This window comes from Oryctolagus cuniculus, chromosome 2, assembly GCF_051225735.1.
Source record: "Oryctolagus cuniculus isolate XC-2025 breed Fujian yellow rabbit chromosome 2, ASM5122573v1, whole genome shotgun sequence".
Lineage (NCBI taxonomy): Eukaryota > Metazoa > Chordata > Mammalia > Lagomorpha > Leporidae > Oryctolagus > Oryctolagus cuniculus.
The window spans coordinates 183,284,516-183,304,303 of NC_142868.1; the positions used below are offsets into that span (position 1 = coordinate 183,284,516).

The 19,788-nt window shown below is 42.5% G+C and overlaps 1 protein-coding gene across 21 annotated transcripts in view; it reads left to right on the top strand.

The window, feature by feature from the left end:
* Window positions 1–19,788, top strand: part of ITSN2 (intersectin 2) — a 169,815-nt gene that overhangs the window by 110,266 nt on the left and 39,761 nt on the right. For all 21 annotated transcript variants that reach the window (XM_070069353.2, XM_070069357.2, XM_070069350.2 and 18 more), the window contains 7 exons: window positions 3,665–3,870; window positions 5,547–5,611; window positions 10,115–10,281; window positions 12,565–12,610; window positions 12,700–12,821; window positions 14,399–14,495; window positions 15,609–15,800. In XM_070069353.2, coding sequence (XP_069925454.2) covers window positions 3,665–3,870; window positions 5,547–5,611; window positions 10,115–10,281; window positions 12,565–12,610; window positions 12,700–12,821; window positions 14,399–14,495; window positions 15,609–15,800 — 895 coding nt within the window. The remainder of the gene's footprint in view (window positions 1–3,664; window positions 3,871–5,546; window positions 5,612–10,114; window positions 10,282–12,564; window positions 12,611–12,699; window positions 12,822–14,398; window positions 14,496–15,608; window positions 15,801–19,788) is intronic.

Consider the following 19,788-nt stretch of genomic DNA (forward strand, 5'->3'; position numbering starts at 1 on the left):
AAAGCCAGGAGCTTCTTCTGGGTCTCCCACATGGGTGCAGGGACCCAACGACTTGGGCCATCTTCCACTGTTTTCTCAGGCCATAAGCAGAGAACTGGATTGGAAGAGGAGCAGCCAGGACAGGAACCGGTGCCCATATGGGATGCCAGTGCCACAGGCAGATGCTTAGCCAACTATGTATGCCACAGCAGCAGCCCCAACACATTAATTTTTTAAAATAACAGGTGAAATTATTCTTGATTGTTTTGTGTATATATTGCTGTAATAAACCACTCCAAAATGAAAAAGATAATATGTAGTCTACAACCACATGTTCTAGAAATTTTAGGATGTGCTTGAAATTTAAGGAAAATAAGTTAAAAATCCCTGCCATCATGGGCTGGCATTGTGGTGTACCGGGTTAAGCCACCACCTGCAGTGTTGGCATACCATAAGAGTGCCAGTTTGAGTTCCAGCTACTTCACTTCCAATGTAGCTCTCTGCTATGGCCTGGGAAAGCAGCGGAGGTTGGCCCAAGTGCCTGGGCCTCTGCACCCACATGGGAGACCCAGATGAAGCTTCTGGCTTCAGTCTGGCCCAGCTATGGCTATTGCAGCCATTTTGGGAGTAAACCAATGGATGGAAGGTCTTTCTGTATCTCCCTTCCTCTCTATAACTCTGCATTTCAAGTAAAATAAATCTTAATTTTTTTTTAAATTCCTGCCACCACATAGTATATAATTTAATGAAAGAGGCATATTAGTAAGCGTAAAGTATGAGAAATGTTGTGATGAACATGTCTACTAAGTCCTAAGGAGGTCTGCAAATAAAGAGCCTCCTACTCCATCTGTCGTGTTGGAGCATACTTCACAAAGGGCAAGCTATTTGAATAGGACCTTTCAGAGATAAGCAAGATTTCACCAGAGAAGGAAGGTTACTCCAATGAAAGGACAACCTGGGGAAAGTCACTGAGACCTGTTAATGCGAGGTGGCTATCAGAAACAAGAAATGTTTATAGTGTGGCTGGAGCACAGGATTCGTGAAGAAAGGGTCAAGGAGTAAAGTTGAAAAGAGGTCGAGGTTCGTTTGTGAAGTATTTACTACCACACCAAGCAGCCTGGCAGTAGGAAGTCCCCACGGGCTCCTAAGGCCTTGATGCATATCCTGTAGCAAGATGACTGGCAAGAAGGTAGAGGCCAGGCTGGTGGAGGAAACCAGTTGCCGAAGACTGTTACAACAACTGAGTAATGAGGTGATGCTGTATACCAGTGTGCTGGTTATGAAAATACATGGAAGAAGAGATGGATGTAGAGAGTATTAGGAACTGACACTAACACATAACCCATTAAACTGGAGACTGAGGAAGAAGTTGGAGTTAAAGAGAATTCTTCAGAGTGGTATCATTGTCTTTGGTGTAAAGTATAGGAAGAGATGGTTTAGTTAGAGTCTAAAAGTGATTGCATTTCAGACGTGTTAACTTTGAGATGTCTGTATTAGGGAGAACCTCATGGAAATACTCAGTAAGCGGAGGTGGGGGTGGGGTTGGGGTTGGGGAGGTAGAGTGGCACTGTGGCATAGCCTGTAAAGCCATGTGGGCGCCTGTTTGAGTCCTGGCTGCTCCACTTCTGATCCAGCTCCCTGCTGATACACCTGAGAGTGCAGAAGATGGCCAAAGTACTTGGACCCTCCCACCACATGGGAGACTGGATGAAGCTCCTGGCTCCTGACTTTGGCCTGGCCCAACTGAAGCTGTTGTGGCCATTTGGGGAGTGAACCAGTGGATGGAAGACACCTCTCTCTCTCTGCCTTTCAAATAAATTAATTAATTAAAAAAGAAAGAGTCAGCAGTTGGATGTACCTTTCTGGAGCTCACAGAATATCGTTATATTGGAAGCATAGATTTGAGAAGTCCTAGGCATAAGTAAGATTATTGAGGAACAGTAAGGGAAAGAGACTGGACAGAACGGGGGCTGTCAGTCACCGGAGAGGGAACCTCATGACCACAAGTGTTTTTTGTGACATCAGCACTGTCAAAGACCAAGGAAAATAAGAGTTTGGAGGAAGCATTGAGCTTTTTTTTTTTTTTTTTTTTTTTTTGACAGGCAGAGTGGACAGAGAGAGAGAGAGACAGAGAGAAAGGTCTTCCTTTTGCCGTTGGTTCACCCTCCAGTGGCCGCCGCGGCCGGCACACTGTGGCCGCCACACCGCGCTGATCCGATGGCAGGAGCCAGGTGCTTCTCCTGGTCAGCATTGAGCTTTTCTACTACTGTTAGCTACCTGGTTTGGCAGAGGTTCGTTAGTGTGATTTGTGCAGAACTTAAGCTAGAAAGGATTGAGGGCTGAAACTGGAAAGCAAGTTTAAGACTCCTTTTAAGAAATTTAGAAGTGGAAGAAAGTAGAGAAATGCAGGAAGAGAGAGAAGAGAGGAACTTAATGTAAAATATTTTTAGAACAGGAAGAGGTATAATAGAAATTTAGAGTATAAGAAGTTAGCCTTATTAAAAGAACAAAAACACTCTTTTCTCTGAGAGGGGAGGAGAGAGAAAAAAGAATGGATAAGAATGTGAAGTTAGGAGACAGCAGAAAAATGGAGAGAGCGAGCAAAGCTACGTCTGTTTGTAGTGGAGTGAACTAAATCAGCTACAGGGAGGAGATGTAGGAAGCTGGAGGAGAGAAAAGGTTTGCAGTAACCCCCTTTTCCTTTGTTTCTTGATATATTTGATGGATTTGTGAGTACATTATTGTATACCTTCTGTTTGTCTTGCCTAGAAGTGATGATGTTTCCTTGAATGGTAGGCATTCAGTCTTTTTTTTTTTTTTTTTTGACAGGCAGAGTGGACAGTGGACAGTGAGAGAGAGAGACAGAGAGAAAGGTCTTCCTTTGCCATTGGTTCACCCTCCAATGGCCGCCGCGGCTGGTGCGCTGCGGCCGGTGCACCGCGCTGATCCGATGGCAGGAGCCAGGTACTTCTCCTGGTCTCCCATGGGGTGCAGGGCCCAAGCACCTGGGCCATCCTCCACTGCACTCCCTGGCCACAGCAGAGAGCTGGCCTAGAAGAGGGGCAACCGGGACAGAATCCGGTGCCCCGACCGGGACTAGAACCCGGTGTGCTGGCGCCGCAAGGCGGAGGATTAGCCTAGTAAGCCGTGGCGCCGGCCGGCATTCAGTCTTAAAGAAGGCTGATAACATAATGTCTATCATATTTAAGTCAGTTGGTAGATTGAGCTTGTCATAAGTCTTTACTGGGGCTGGTGCTGTGACTTAACGGGTAAAGCTGCCACCTGCAGTGCTAGCATCCCATATGGGCAACAGTTCAAGACCTGGCTGCTCCATTTCCGATTCATCTCTCTGCTATGGCCTAGGAAATCAGTAGAGGATTGCCCTGGTCCTTGGGCCCCTGCACCCACGTGGGAGAGCTAGAGGAAGCTCCTGATTCCTGGCTTCAGATCAGCGCAGCTCTGGCCATTGAGGCTAGTTGGGGAGTGAGCCAGCGGATGGAAGAACTCTGTCTCTCTCTGTCTCTCTTCTCTCTGTAACTCTGACTTTCAAATAAATAAATAAATAAATATTTAAAAAAATTTTTTTACACCAAACTGCTGTTCAAACTGTTAAGTGTGTTATATACTGGGAAACAGAAATCATGGCTACCACTTCTTTTAAAAAAATTTTTTTTTTTATTCACAGGGACAGGTTGTAGAAAACTTAAAAGCACAGGCCCTTTGTTCCTGGACTGCAAAGAAAGACAACCACTTGAACTTCTCAAAACATGATATTATTACTGTCTTGGAGCAGCAAGAAAATTGGTGGTTTGGGGAGGTACACGGAGGTAGAGGATGGTTTCCAAAATCTTACGTCAAAATCATTCCTGGGAGTGAAGTGAAGCACGAAGAGTAAGCATCTTTCTGTGTTTGCTTAAGGTGTGGGGGCTGGTGTTTTCACTGAGTCAGCAGAGGTTATGACTGACTGTACAACAAAGCTGAAAGTTGGGGCAGACATTGTGGTGACTGCCACGTGGGACACCTATAGACCATATCAGAGGGCCTCGCTCAAGTCCTGGCTACTGCACACTCCAGTCCAGCTTTCTGCGAATGCACTCAGGAGGTAGCACTTAATGGTCCAGGTACTTGGGTTCCTGCACCCACGAGGGAGGCAAACAGTTCTGGCTCCTGGCTTCCATACACACACACACACACACACACACACACACGTATATATAGCTATGGGTAACTATTTGTGTTTTATATGAAAGTGGATCTAAATGAAAAGACATTCAGATTTCATGGAAAGGTACTGGGTTTTGAAAATCACAAGGCTGAATTTTTGTTCTGTCTTTTCCAGACTGCAAGGAGTAACCTATTTGTTCTTCAGTGTTTTAGTTAATTGAATGAAAACATTAGATAATCTTTAATAATTCTGTAACAATGACACTAGCTGAGATTTGTATGTTGACACTGTGTTACTTCCTTTATAGTAATAATCCTGTTTAAACTGCATGGCATTTTACTGAGAAGAAAGCCTAAGCAAAGGGATTAAGTTTAAATTTTAGTTTTAGAAGGCATTTTTCTAGCTTTGATTCACTTGCAGATTCCCTCTAGTGTGTGAGACCTGCCTTGTCAGCCCGTAGTGATGGGAATTCAGCTCTAGACAGGCAGTCCTTCCGCTGGGGCCACAGCGAGGCTCACTTTCAGTTGACTTGAAAGCTGCCTCACTGTACCATTTGCTCACTGGTCCTGAGGAGCCCTGGGCATCCTACAGGTGTCCACTTCTTAAACATGATTCCATCAGATTTCTGAATGGGCTAGGGTTTGAAATGGAAATTAATGTTATACCTGTTCTGAAGTATAAGTTCCATTATTTTGTTATTTTTAATGTAGTATGCCCTAAGCAAATAATAAAATTCAGGTATTGCCTTTATTTTCCCTAAAGCAAGCAAAACCCCATGTATATTTTAGGGAAAGACTGCCCATTTACCAATGTGTGGTGTCTAAGTTCAGGAAGGCAAATTATCTCACATTTGAAAAACTGTTTAAATTATATTGAAATTATGTTAACAATTTTAAAACGATTTATTTATTTGAAAGAGTGACAGAGAGAGAAGGGGTATGGGAGAGGCGAGGTTGGGAGAGACCTTTTCCATCCACTGGTTTACTCCCCATATACCTGCAACAGCCCAGACCAGACTGAAGCCAGGAGCCAGGAACTCCTCCCAGGTCTCCCACATGGGTGGCAGGGACTCAGATACATTTAGCAGAGAGTTCAGTTGGGAGTGGAGTAGCCAGGACTCAAACCTGCACTCCGATAGCTGATGCAGGCGTGGCAAGCAGAGACTTAATCCCCTGTACCATAATGCCTGTCCTTACATTAATATTTTTTAGTATGTGGAAGTTTATGACTAGGCAGTCTTTCATCCAGGAGGATGTTACACTTGAGTGTTCTGGTCTGTATACAGAGACAATATTCAGTTTAATTTGAAAAAGCACTAATACCTACTGTATTCATCAGGTCCCCTTTCTTGGTTTTTGCCTGCATGTGTCTTTTGTTTATTATGTGTGTGTTTGTTTGGCAGACCAGAAGCTCTGTATGCAGCTGTAAACAAGAAGCCTACCTCCACAGCCTATCCAGTTGGAGAAGGTAAGCTTTTGGCAATTTGTAAATTAGATGAGAATGTCTTAGTTACTGATTAATGATCTGAGTTAACACACAGTTGTATTCTCCCTGTTCATGAGACTTTAGTGTTAAGGTAAGGTTAAGACCAGAATCTACAAAGAGATCAAGAAACTCCACAAAAACAAAACCAACAACCCACTTAAGAGATGGGCCAAGGACTTCAATAGACATTTTTCAAAAGAGGAAATCCAAATGGCCAACAGGCACATGAAAAAATGTTCAAGGTCACTAGCAATCAGGGAAATGCAAATCAAAAGCACAATGAGGTTTCACCTCACCCCGGTTAGAATGGCTCACATACAGAAATCTACCAACAACAGATGCTGGCGAGGATGTGAGGAAAAAGGGACACTAACCCACTGTTGGTGGGAATGCAAACTGGTTAAGCCACTATGGAAATCAGTCTGGAGATTCCTCAGAAACCTGAATATAACCCTACCGTTCGACCCAGCCATCCCACTCCTTGGAATTTACCCAAAGGAGTTTAAATTGATAAAGAAAAAAGCGGTCTGCACCCTAATGTTTATTGCAGCACAATTCACAATAGCCAAGACCTGGAACCAACCTAAATGCCCATCAATGGTAGACTGGATAAAGAAATTATGGGATATGTATTCTTTAGAATACTATACCGCAGTAAGAAACAACGAAATCCAGTCATTTGCAACAAAATGGAGGAATCTGGAACACATCATGCTGAGTGAAGTAAGCCAGTCCCAAAGGGACAAATACCATATGTTCTCCCTGATCGGTGACAACTGACTGAACACCAAAAAGGAAACCTCCTGAAGTGAAATGGACACTATGAGAAATGGTGACTTGATCAGCATAGCCCTGACTGCTAATGGACAACTTAATACATTATCCCTCATAGTATTTTTTTTTTTGTCTGTTCTACTTAATATGACTGGTTTAATTCTGTAATTATCACACAGTTATTCTTAAGTGTTGAAAATTAACTGAAATGTGATCCCTGTTAAACATAAAAGTGGGAATAAGAGAGGGAAGAGATGTATAATTTGGGGCATGCTCGGGCTGACTTGCCCCAATTGGTAGAGTTGGAAACATACTAGGGGATTCCAATTCAATCCCATCAAGGTGGCATGTGCCAATGCCATCTCACTATTCCAAGTGATCAATTTCAGTTCACAATTGATCATAATGAAAGGACTAAGAGTCAAAGGGAGCACATAAACAAGTCTAGTATCTGCTAACACTAACCGATAGAATAAATAAAGGGGAGAGTGATCCAACATGGGAAGTGAGATACTCAGCAGACTCATAGAATGGCAGATGTCCTAAATAGCACTCTGGCCTCAGAATCAGCCCTAAAGGCACTCGGATCTGGCTGAAAAGCCCATGAGAGTATTTCAGGCATGGAAAGCCAAGACACTCTGGCAAAAAGATCTCTGTGAGTGAGATCCCAGTGGAAAGAACAGGTCTTCAAAGAGGGAGGTGCCTTTCTCTGAAGGGAGGAGGGAACCTCCACTTTGACTATGACCTTGTCTAAACAAGATAAGAGTCGGAGAACTCAAGGGGCTTCCATAGCCTTGGAAACTCATGACTGGTGCATAGGGAGATTACTGATGCCATAAACAGGAGTGTCAATTTGTAAAGTCAACAACAGGAGTCACTGTGCACTTACTCCTCATGTAGTATCTCTGGCCTTAATGTGCTGTACACTGAGGCTTAATGCTATAACGAGTACTCAAACAGTATATTTCACTTTGTGTTTCTATGGGGGTGCAAACTGTTGAAATCTTTACTTAATGTACACTAAACTGATCTTCTGTTAAAAAAAAAAAAAAAAAGAAAAGAAACTATCAATTCCCAACTTGACTCTCACTGGGATTAAACATGACAATAGGTCTGATCTGATTTCATCATCATTTAAAAAAAATCATCTATTATTTTTCACTTTATGTTTCTGTGTGGGAACAAACTGTTGAAATCCTTACTTAAGGTATACTAAGCTGATCTTCTGTATACTAAGATAATCGAAAATGAATCTTGATGTGAATGGAAGGGGAGAGGGAGTGGGAAAGGGGAGGGTGGTGGGTGGGAGGGACGGTATGGGGGGGAAAGCCATTGTAACCCATGAGACGTACTTTGGAAATTTATATTCATTAAATAAAAGATAAAAAAAAAAAAAAAAAAAAGGTAAGGTTAAGAAAACCTGTCCTTGCCTCTTTGACATGAATGTTGAGGATACAGAAAAATATGGCTGAAAATACTTGGTGCTTTTAGAAAGCCAGTGCTGTAAAAACTCAGCATAGACTGGTGCAATAAATAAGAAAGGAAAGTTCAGTGCATTTGGTTGTTTGTAAATTGCATTTTAATTATAGTATGCCATATATATCACTAAATGGGGTTTGAAATCAGGGCACATTTTCTCATAAATATTGACAGGAACTTTTTCTCTATAGCCTTTGGACTTTGAATCATTATTTTGATATTGTTAATATGATAAAAATATTGTCTACTCTAATATCAGATATTTTGATTTAATAATTCTATACATTTATAAATGAAAAGCATCTGCCATTATAAAAATAGTTGAATAGTTGAACCATGTTTTATTCAAAATCAGTTTGATAGTAAATTAAACATTTTATTTGATATCTGTGTTGAAGATTCTGTGCTAAAGACTGAAAGATGCAAGAATGAATAAAACACAGTCTTCGAACTGCTCATAGAATGAAAAGGATAAGCATGCAATTTTGGTTAGTTCTAAACTGAATGAACAAAACTTAATTCTGAGTAGGACCTAAGAATCCACAGAGGTTGCATTATCTTAAACAGTGGGTAGGGTCTTGCATAGAGAAAGAAAGAGAAAGGGCTTCTGGACAGAGGAAGTAGCATGGACCAAGAAGTTGGGGTGAAAGTGCAAGGCCCTCCAGGTCACCAGGCAGGCTGAAACCACAGGTGTCTTACGGAGTGAGTGGAGTGAGCGCTGTGACGTGGCCCAGGGATTACTGAGGAGCCTTTTGGAAAGGACCTTTCAAACTGTAGCATACTTCAACCTTGTGATCATTTTGGTTTTGTTAAATCAGCTAAGTTGAGTGATACTAGGAATGTGAAAAGTCAGGAGGCTGTAGATGACATTTCTGATTATCTCCAGTTTATGATATACAGACCAAATTCCATGTTGTCAGGTACTCATATAATTAAAACTAAAAAAGAAAGAAAAAACATTAAAAATAGTTACTGACTGTTTATTCTTAGCAGTAATCTCAGGAACGAAGTCAAAGCCAATATAAATTCAGACATTTCCCTCAAGGTCATTCATAGCAAATATTTGTTGAGCATTAACTCTGAGCCAGGAAGTGCTTTGAGCTGATTTGTGGTGCTGCAGTCTGCTGGATATTGGGCATTTACATAGCTATGTGTGTTAAAGAATTAAAGAGAAAAGAATTTAGGGGCCAGCCAGTGTTGTGGCATAGCAGGTAAAGCCACCGCCTGCAGTGCCAGCATCCCATATGGGTGCCAGTTTGAGTCCCTGATGCTCCACTTCCGATCCAGGTCTCTGCTGTGGCCTGAGAGAGCAGTAGAATATGGCCCATGTGCTTGGGCCCCTGCATCCACCTGGCTTTGGATGGTCCAACCATTTGGGGAGTGAACCAGAAATGGAAGACTCTCTCTCTGCCTCTCTAACTCTGCCTTTCAAATAAGTAAATAAATCTTTAAAAAAAAAAAAGAGAGAGAGAGAGAAAATAATTTAGCAGATTAAAATATGTTTTTCATAAAAACATTAAAATTTTTTTACATGTTTTGAACCATGTTACTTACTGTCATTGAGCCTCATTCCATTATCTGTAAAATAGGAGCGTAATATCTGTTGATAGTTTTGACTAATTCCTTGTGATAATAGTAAAACAACTGGAAAAAAAGACTCTATAATAAAGCTCTATGTTAAATCAAATAACCTTTGTCTGAAGAATTATAAAATAATTGCTTTATTCCTTTTTCTAATTTTAGATCTTTTTGTTTTTAATTTATTTATTTGAAAGGCAGAGTTACAGAAAGGCAGAGGCAGAGGTTGAGAGAAAGAGAGAGGTTGTCCATCCGCTGGTTCATCCCCAGATGGTGGCAACAGCTGGAGCTAGGCCAATCCAAAGCCAGGAGCCAGGAGCTTCTTCCAGGTCTCCCATATGGGTGCAGGGGCCCAAGCACGTGGGCCATCTTCTACTGCTTTCCCAGGCCACAGCAGAGAGCTGGATCAGAAGAGGAGCAGCCAGTCTTGAACCAGTGCCCAGTTGGTATGCTGGCTCTGCAAGCAGCATCTTTACTCACTATGCCACAGTGCTGGCCCTTAACTTTAAATCTTTATATGAATATTAGGTTTCCTTAATGCACAAAGTCTTTTATAGTATATTTATATAAAATCTTGGAGAGTAACCTAGTTTCGGCTTTTACTTCTGTAATCTTACAACAAAAATCTGTTTCTCTTTGCTTTTTTCCCTGCAGAATACATTGCACTTTACCCATATTCAAGTGTAGAACCAGGAGATTTGACTTTCACTGAAGGTGAAGAAATACTGGTCACCCAGAAAGATGGAGAGTGGTGGACAGGAAGTATTGGAGATAGAACTGGAATTTTTCCATCAAACTATGTCAAACCAAAAGATCAAGAGGTAGAGTCATTTTACTGTTAACATCATTCCATTCTTGGTGATCATGATTCATACTTAAAACAGAGATTACGTTTGATTGGGCTGTTTTGGTTACAAGGAAATCACTTGAGGTGGCTCCAGTAAAATAGGGATTATTATAGTTCTAGTTAGAGAAAAAAGGGAGATGGGATTTAAATAAATTCTAAGAAAAGGCACTACAGGCAGGGCTGAGCCTTGTGGTCACTGAAGCTGAGGAGTGTTCTGGATTCAGAGACGCTCACAAAGGACCACCTGGAAGGATTTGTGAATCTTGAAGGCTCTAACATTCATGGAACTCATCCTGTGCTCTCTCTTCCTACTTCTTTTCATCCCATTACCAGTATGATGCATTGCAGAAGTTCTCAAACTTCCTACTTCACCAACTTTTTATGTTCTCAAAAAGTACTGGGGCCGGTGTTGTGGTACCATGGGTTAAGCTATTGCCTGCAACTCCAGCAGCCCATGTGGACTCCCGCTGGAGTCCCAGCTGCTCCCCTTCCAATCCAGCTCCCTGCCAGTGTGTGCGGGAAAGGAGCAGAAGATGGCTGCTGACCACACAAATGTTTTTCCCTACAACAACCACTGTACTCTCGTATGTAGTAGAAATGTTTTAGGTACACTTTGTTAGTCACTCACAGTTTTTATTTTTTCTTAAAGATTTATTTATTTATTTGAAAAGTTGAGTTAGAAGGGGAGGGAGAAATAGAGAGGTCTTCCATCCACTGGCTCACTCCTCAAATGGCCACAACAGCCAGGGCTGCACAGATCTGAAGCCTGGAGCGAGGAGCTTCCTCTGGGTCTCTTACATGGGTGCAGGAGCTCAAGGATGTGGGCAGTCTTCCACTGCCTTCTCAGGTACATCAGCAGGGAGATGGGTCAGAAGTGGAACAGCCAGGACTTGAACCGGTGCCCATAAGGGATACCAGCACTGCAGGTGGAAGCTTAACCTTCTAAACCACAGTGCCAGCCCATTTTTATTTTTATTTTTCTATTTAAAGCTTTATTTATTAATTACTTAATTTGAAAGGCAGAATGACATAGAGGGAGACACACACACACACAAATTTTCCGTCTGCTGATTCACTTCCCAAATGGCTGCAACAGCCTGGACTAGACCAGGCCAAAGCCAGAAGCCAGGAACTCCAACGGTGTCGTCCACATATATGGCAGGAGCCCATTTATATGTGGGCCAGTCTTCTGCTGCCTTCCCAAGCACATTAGTGGGAAGCTGGATCAGAAGCAGAGCAACTGGGACTCAAATTGGCACTCGGGTTTTGGCATCACATTGCAGTCGGTGGCTAAACGCACTGGGCCACAACACTGGCCAGCTCTGCTCAGTAGTGTTACTGCAGCTATGTATACACACACACGCAAATTCTTCAAGTTTTTATTCAGATTCCTAAAAATGATAAATATGTTGGTCCATTTTATCCTTCAAAGTCAAACATAAGTCTTAGTTGTTTGTGACTATAGATTTTTTTGTTCTTAGGTCAGGTTCGGTCAGTTTGCTTCCTATTCAGCAGGAACTTAAAATGAGTCAGGGTCTCGTAGAAAAAGCAAGAGCAAAACTCACATATGCCTTAACATATCCAGGATATATGGGTTACATATACTGGATGTGGAGGCTAACCAGTGAGTGGGAGCTGTTTGGCCTGGAGAGTTATGTTTACTAATTAGGAAAGATTCAGAAAATCTGGTTTCAATGGTTGACAGCATCTGCCACGTGGATATAATGTACTCCATTAAGAGACTATATCTCCCTAGGCCGGCGCCACAGCTCACTTGGCTAGTCCTCCGCCTGCGGTGCTGGCACCCCAGGTTCTAGTCCTGGTTGGGGCACTGGATTCTGTCCCAGTTGCTCCTTTTCCAGTCCAGCTCTCTGCTGTGGCCCAAGTGCTTAGGCCCTGTACCCGCGTGGGAGACCGGGAGGAAGCACCTGGCTCCTGGCTCGGATTGGCACAGCATGCTGGCCGTGGTGGCCATTTGAGGAGTGAACCAACAGAAGGAAGACCTTTCTCTCTCTCTCACTATCTAACTCTGCCTGTCAAAAAAAAAAAAAAAAAAAAAAAGAGAGAGAGAGAGAGACAGACTATACCTCCCAAGTGATTTATTCTTCACTTACTTAGTTAATGAAAGGGTCATTGTTATTTTGGTCATAACTTAAAGAAGAATGCTTGGGAATAGAAATCTCTAATTTGTGATAACTTTTGTAATTTTATATCTGGATTGTTGGAAATGATAAAACAGCTTATCCTTTTCTTGTAGAGTTTTGGGAGTGGTAGCAAATCTGGAACATCAAACAAAAAACCCGGTATGTATAACAGTGGTTTTGAAAAATTGCTGCAATATTTGTGCTGTTACAATCTTGGATTCATAGTGCCTTGTTTTTCTTCTTTTCAGAGATTGCTCAAGTAACTTCAGCATATATTGCTTCTGGTTCTGAACAACTTAGCCTTGCACCAGGGCAGTTAATATTAATTCTGAAGAAAAATACAAGTGGGTGGTGGCAAGGGGAGTTACAGGTAATCTTCTTTAATATCTGTCAACGTTAGCATAAAAATAATAAAAATATTAAAAATTTCAGACATTAGCACTTAGAAGTAATGTCTTCATTTTTAGCACAGTTGAATTGCTATTATAAAACAACAAATGAGGGAATAATTTTCTCTAAAGACAGTTGTTTTCCAGTAGTGTGTCCCTTAAAAGATCACAGGTCACCTTAAAGGAAAGCATAGCACCAACCTTGCCTGGGATAGCCCCAGATCGCAGTAAACTGTCTAGAAGGCGTGATTTAGGCCCATACTGAGAAAATACTGTCTCCCAGTGTTACTAGGTTTTGAGGCAGCTGTAGAAGGAAAGTGCAGACAGATGAGCCTGGTACTTTTCTAAAATACTGACAGGTGGTATTTGCATGTTTTGTACACAAAGAGGGTTCTTCTCTCCCTTCTGAAATTTACGTACTAATTAAAAGCATTTTAGGATTAAAAGATGAGGAGAAGTATATATTATAATTATATTTTTAAGATTGATATGTGATTATAATATGAAGGATAAACACAGCTTCATTCTTTAATCAGAATCTTAGGATTCCTAAAGAAAAATGGGGGTTCAAATTCAGCATCTTCTCAAATAGCCCTGTGAGTTTCCACCTTCTGATTTACTCTGAAGATGCGTGTACCCAACGAAGTGAGAGACAAAGCTCACCACAAATTTATGGCCTCTTGATTATTAACAAAATTCCAAGAGGTGTTCACAGTTGGCTTTACCATTTTAGGAGTTGAGTTGAACTTACTAGAAAAACTCAGAAAGCTCTTTTTAGATTATGTATTCAGAAAACTCTCAGCCTGAAAGACCACTCAATACTTGTACAGGTGGCGGATGCAGCAGCACTTGGAGGTGCCTGTTTTATTGAGTCTTCTGATGTTGACTGAGAGACAATGCTGAGTTCAAGGGTCCCCATCACCACACTCACTTTTGAAGCCAACTTCATGTTTGAGGGTCCCCAAGACTACTGTCAAGTTTGATCATTCACTGTGATAATTTCACAGAACTCATTAAAAGCTGCTATGCTCCTAGTTACAGTGCATTTCCATGAAAGATTATAGCCTAGGACAGAGGCATGTGGGGTGAAGTACAAGAGGATTCCAAAAGGAAACTTCCAGTTGTCCTCTCCCAGTGGAGTCAGAGACAGCATTTGCTCCTCCTAGTGATGGTATGTGACAGTACTCACAGAGTGTGGCCAACCAGGGAAACTCTCCAGACAGAGCCTTAGCGTCCAGAGTCTGTATTGGGGTACCATCACATAGATACCATTGATTGCCCATCCAGCCAAACTCAGTCTCCAGCCCCTTCAGAGGCTGAACTAATAATGCATGACCTAAGGCAACCACCATAACTCACATCACTAGATTTAGCATGGCCCAAAGGCCTCGGGTAAATTAGACACTCTTGTCAGTCAGGATATTCTAATAGCAAAAGCCAGTCCTCTCTCTAAGATTCAATTCTTTGCTACACAAAGTTTTTCTGATTTTTGAGTTATGTCTCAGGTGATTGTTTTAATCTTATCTTTCAATTGTATATTATTTTCCTTATTTTATAGGCCAGAGGGAAAAAGCGACAGAAGGGATGGTTTCCCGCCAGCCATGTTAAACTTCTGGGTCCAAGTAGTGAGAGAACCACACCTGCCTTTCATGCTGGTATGAAAGTGGATTAACATGTATTTTATCTTAGATGAGTTTATTAAAACTCAGCTGCTTAAATTGCTAACTCTTTGAGACATACAAAACAAACACCCTCTCCTTACTACTTGAAAGTCATGTGCCACTGATAACTTCCCTCCTGAAAGTTCTGTGTAGAATTAGCCTACTGCTCACTGATGCCCGAACCATTTCACTTCTTGAAATTTTTTTTTAATGTTAAGGATTTGTTTATTTATGTGAAAGGCAGAGTGCCATTGACAAGAGAGAGACAGAGAGATACCTTCCATCTTCTGGTTCACTCTCCCAGTGGGCCAGTCTGAAGCCAGGAGCCAGAATTTCCATCTGGTCTCCCACATGGGTGGCAGAAATAGAAGTACTTGGGCCATCATCCACTGCCTTCCCAAATACATTAACAGGAAGCTGGGTTGGAAGTGACGTATCTGGCACTGGAACTGGCACTCCTGTATGGGATACCAGCATCACAGGTTGCAGCTTAACCCATCACACCACAGTGCCAGCCCCTCCTTGAAGTTTTTCCATGTGAGATTGCTATACCATAATACTTGAAGTGAAGCAGTTCACTTGGGCTTTTAACTGTAGTTGGGAAATTCATGTTTTCATAAGATACGGAATGAGAGGAGGGTTAGAGAGAGGGAAATTTTAGCCTGATGTTAAGAGTTAATATGGCCGGTGTTGCGGCTCACTTGGCTAATCCTCCGCCTGCGGCTCCGGCACACCGGGTTCTAGTCCCGGTTGGGGTGCCGGATTCTGTCCTGGTTGCTCCTCTTCCAGTCCAGCTCTCTGCTGTGGCCCGGGAAGGCAATGGAGGATGGCCCAAGTGCATGGGCCCTGCACCCTCATGGGAGACCAGGAGAAGCACCTGGCTCCTGGCTTCGGATCAGTGCAGCACGCCGCCCATAGCAGCCATGTGGGGAGTGAACCAATGGAAGGAAGACCTTTCTCTCTGTCTCTCTCTCTCTCACTGTCTAACTCTGCCTGTCAAAAAAAAAAAAAAAGAGTTAATATAACAGTAATTTAAATCCTTGGGAAGTGTTGACATTTGATTCTTGCAGGAGTAATTAATTTGTTATTTTGTCATTTTTCTGCTAGTATGTCAAGTGATTGCCATGTATGACTATGTCGCAAATAATGAGGATGAGCTCAATTTCTCCAAGGGACAACTTATTAATGTGATGAACAAAGATGATCCTGACTGGTGGCAAGGAGAAATAAATGGGGTGACGGGTCTCTTTCCTTCCAACTACGTCAAGATGACAACAGACTCAGATCCAAGTCAACAGTGTGAGTAATATCAAATTATTTACCTCTCATCTCACATGAAGACTGTTGTAGATTAGATCTTAAACTCAGCACTAAAAGCAAATGTACAGTAATATATAAAATAAAGAAAAACAAAGGAAATTTTTTAGAAGATCAAAAGTTATACTGCTTTATTTTAAATACTTTTGCCAGCTTCAGACCTTCATATTAGACTTACTTGAAGACAAATGTACAGTTTCTCTTCTGGGTACTGTGGCATGACAGATGTCAATACTGCAACGTGCCTCAACCACCATGCTTTTCTTTAGCATCTAATCTTTTTTTGGCTTAATGAGTGGTAGCTAGTCCTGTAGTTGTCCTATTCACCATTTCAAAATGATCCTTTTAGTGGACGGAAGCCATTAGTTTTGGGATCTTCTCATTTCCATGTATTTAACACATTATCTATGTTGGAAGCAAATTAAATAACCTGTTTAAAACTCCCATGGGTGATTCTGTAGATGGCCTCTTCATGCCACAAGGAATACATAGTGCAGGATCTATTTCATATTTTCAGAACAGGGGTCTAGATCTCAAAGTGTGAAATTTGCTGTTATGGAAAATGATTTCTTCTGGGGATGGCATTGTGATGTAACAGGCTAAGCCACCACCTGCAGTGCTGGTATCCCCATATGAGCACCAGTTTGAGTACTGGCTTCTCCACTTCTGATCTAACTCCCTGCTAATGGCCTGGGAAAGCAGAGGAAGATGACCAAGTACTTGGGCCCCTCTCTCCATGTGGGAGGCCCTGATGAAGCTCCTGGCTCCTGACTTTGGCCTGGCCCAACTGAAGCTGTTGTGGCCATTTGGGGAGTGACTCAGCAGGTGAAAGATCTCTCTCTCTCTTTCTCTCTCTCTCACTGTAACTGTGCCTTTCAAATAAATAAAATAAATCTCCTTAAAAAATGATTTCTCCATAGTTTCCTAGCCTTTCTTATGGTTGACGATAAACACAGCATTAATAATAAAGAATAAGCAGTACTTGGAATAACTGTTTACCTTTATAATAGATGTTACTTTTTCTTCCCCTTTTGATTTTTTTAGTTTTGTTTATAAAATACATCGTGATTTGCATTTTTTATCGTTCTTGTGATATTATTTAAAATATTTAGCCTTTCATTTTAATCTAGTTGCTGAGACCATGTAAATGATGACCCAGTGAAAACTGAGAACACTTAGGATTTAGTGCAACAATTATGAATTTATTTTGTGCTGTGACATTGTGCGTGACTTCTGCACTAGGGCTTGTAAAGGTAACTCTGGTCCTGAGAGAGGATTTCCCTTCATCTTTTTTTTTTTTTTTTTAAAGACTTATTTTATTTATTTGAAAGGCAGAGTTAGAGAGAGAGACAGAGGGAGGGAGAGATAGATCTTATATCTACTGATTCATTTCCCAAATGTCCACCATGACCATGGTTGAGCCAGGCCAAAGCCAGGAGCCAGGAGCTTCATCTGAGTCTCCCTCATGGGTGCAGGGACGCAAGTACTTGGGCCATCTTCCACTGCTTTCCCAGGCCATTGGCAGGAAGCTGGATTGGAAGTGGCGTAGCTGGGACTGGAACCTGTGCCCATATGGGATACTGGCATTGCAGACAACAGCTTAACTCATTAAGCCACAACACCAGCCCCTCTCTTTATCTTTTTAGATACAGCAACTAAGAGGAATCCCTTTTATGGCTTAAATATTCCCCAAAATGTCTCAGGATCTCAGGAGAAGTGGTAAAGAAAATAGCAACAATTTTGGTTATCTAATAACCGTTTTTAAGCTTTGCTGGTCAATTGGTAGTTTACAGGGATTACTTAGAAATCAGTTTATCAGGGTCAGCGTTGTGCCTGTGATGGCTGCATCCAGTATGGGCTCCGGTTCCTGTCCTGGCTGCTCTGCTTCAGTCCAGCTCCCTGCTGATGCTCCTGGGGAAGCAGAGGGAGATGGCTGAAGTGTTTGAGCCCTTGTGCCCACATGGGGACCTGGAAGACCTTCCGGACTCCCAGCTTCCGCTTGGCTCATCCCCCAGCCATTGCAGCCATTTGGAGAGTGAACCAGTGGAAAGAGGTTCTCTCTCCTCCTTTCTCTGTAACACTGCCTTTCAAAAATAAATGAAAATAAATCTGTAACAAAAAGAAAAGAAAAATCAGTTTGTCTGATTAACTGGAAACACTATGACATCTATCTTGGAGCTGAGGGGGAAAGTGCTTCTAAGACCTGTGTCTGGAAGACCCTTGGCCGTCAGCCCTCTGGCGTCATCCCAGTATGGCAGTGCATTTTGCTTTTACAGCATCTACGATCTGCAGTGATGCTCTTCTCAAATATTATTGTTTTTAAATCTAGTTTTCCAGTTGCGGAACGTAGTTTTATTATTATTTTTTTTTTTTTGGAGGGGGTACATAGTTTTCAGATTAAATCTCATAATGAGGAATATAAATAACAGATAAAAGCTATTCTAAAGGAAGGACTGAACTGTGCCCCACGCCCTCTCTTCCCTTCCTTTCAGGTTTCCCTCTAGGGATAATTTAAGAATCACTATCTGGGCTGGCGCCACAGCTTACTTGGCTAATCCTCCGCCTGCGGCTCCGGCACCCTGGGTTCTAGTCCTGGTTGGGGCGCCAGTTTCTGTCCCAGTTGCTCCTTTTCCAGTCCAGCTCTCTGCTGTGGCCCGGGAGTGCAGTGGAGGGTGGCCCAAGTGCTTGGGCCCTGCACGAGCATGGGAGACCAGGAGAAGCACCTGGCTCCTGGCTTCAGATCGGTGCAGCGCACCAGCCACAGCACACTGGCCATAGCGGCCATGTGGGGAGTGAACCAACGGAAGGAAGACCTTTCTCTCTGTCTCTCTCTCTCTCACTGTCTAAACTCTGCCTGTCAAAAAATAAAGTAAAAGAAAAAAGAAAAATCACTATCTGGAACCTGTGGTTAGCCTGCAGTCACAGCACTGCATCCACACCCAGGCTCCATCTCTGAATGTGGCTCCTCACTCAGCGTCCTGCTAGTGGGAACCCTGGGAAGCAGTGGTGGTAGCTCAAGTAATTGGGTTCCTGCCTCCCACACGAGAGACCTGGGTTGTGTTCCTGGTTCCTGGCTGTGGTCCAGTCCAGTCCGTGAGGGCATGTAGGGAGTGCACAAGCAGATGAGAGCAGCTCTCTCCAACCCCCTCCCTTTTTCTCCCTGCCTCAAGTAAATTTGTAAAAATCTCTGTCCTGGAGAAATCTACTTCAAGACAGTGGCAGCCCTCCTGGGAAAGTAGCCTTCCCAGAAAGTTAAAGGAATGACAACTTTTTTTATTCTTTTTTTTTTTTTTTAAGATTTTATTTTATTTATTTGAAAGAGTGACAGAGAGAGAGGAAGAGACAGAGAAAGATCTTCTACCAGTGGTTCACTTCCTAAGCGACTGTAACAGCCAGGTCTGGACCAAGCCAAAGCCAGGAACCAGGAGCTCCATCCAGTTCTCCCCCATGGATGGCAGGGGCCCAAGTACTTGGGCCATTTTCTGCTGCCTTCCAAGGCATTGGAAGTGGAGCAGCAGGGACCCAAACCCGCACTCCCATATGGGATGCTGGCATCACAAGTGATGGCTTGACCTGCTGTGTCACATGCCAGCTCCAACATTTTATTCCTAAAAGCAGCAGCATAGTAGGCTGTCGGTAAATGTTTGATACATGAGTGATACCTTAGTTAGATTGACATGAATTAGTTATCTGAAGGCACAGTTGCCATGGAAATTACTTTTGAACGGAGCATGCTTTGCTTACTGTTCTAGCATGAGAAGCTGTCAGAGCCTCAGTTTCCCTACACAAAGTCCCCAGTCTGAATAGCGCTATCCAGTAGGACTTTCTGTAATGAAGAAAGCAGTCTGCACTGTCCAGTACAGTGGCCACTAGCCGTGTGGTCTTTAAGCCCTTGGAATGTGGCTGATGTGATTTAGAAACTCAACTTTGAATTCTTGCTTATTTTAATTAACTAAAGCCATTAGCACTT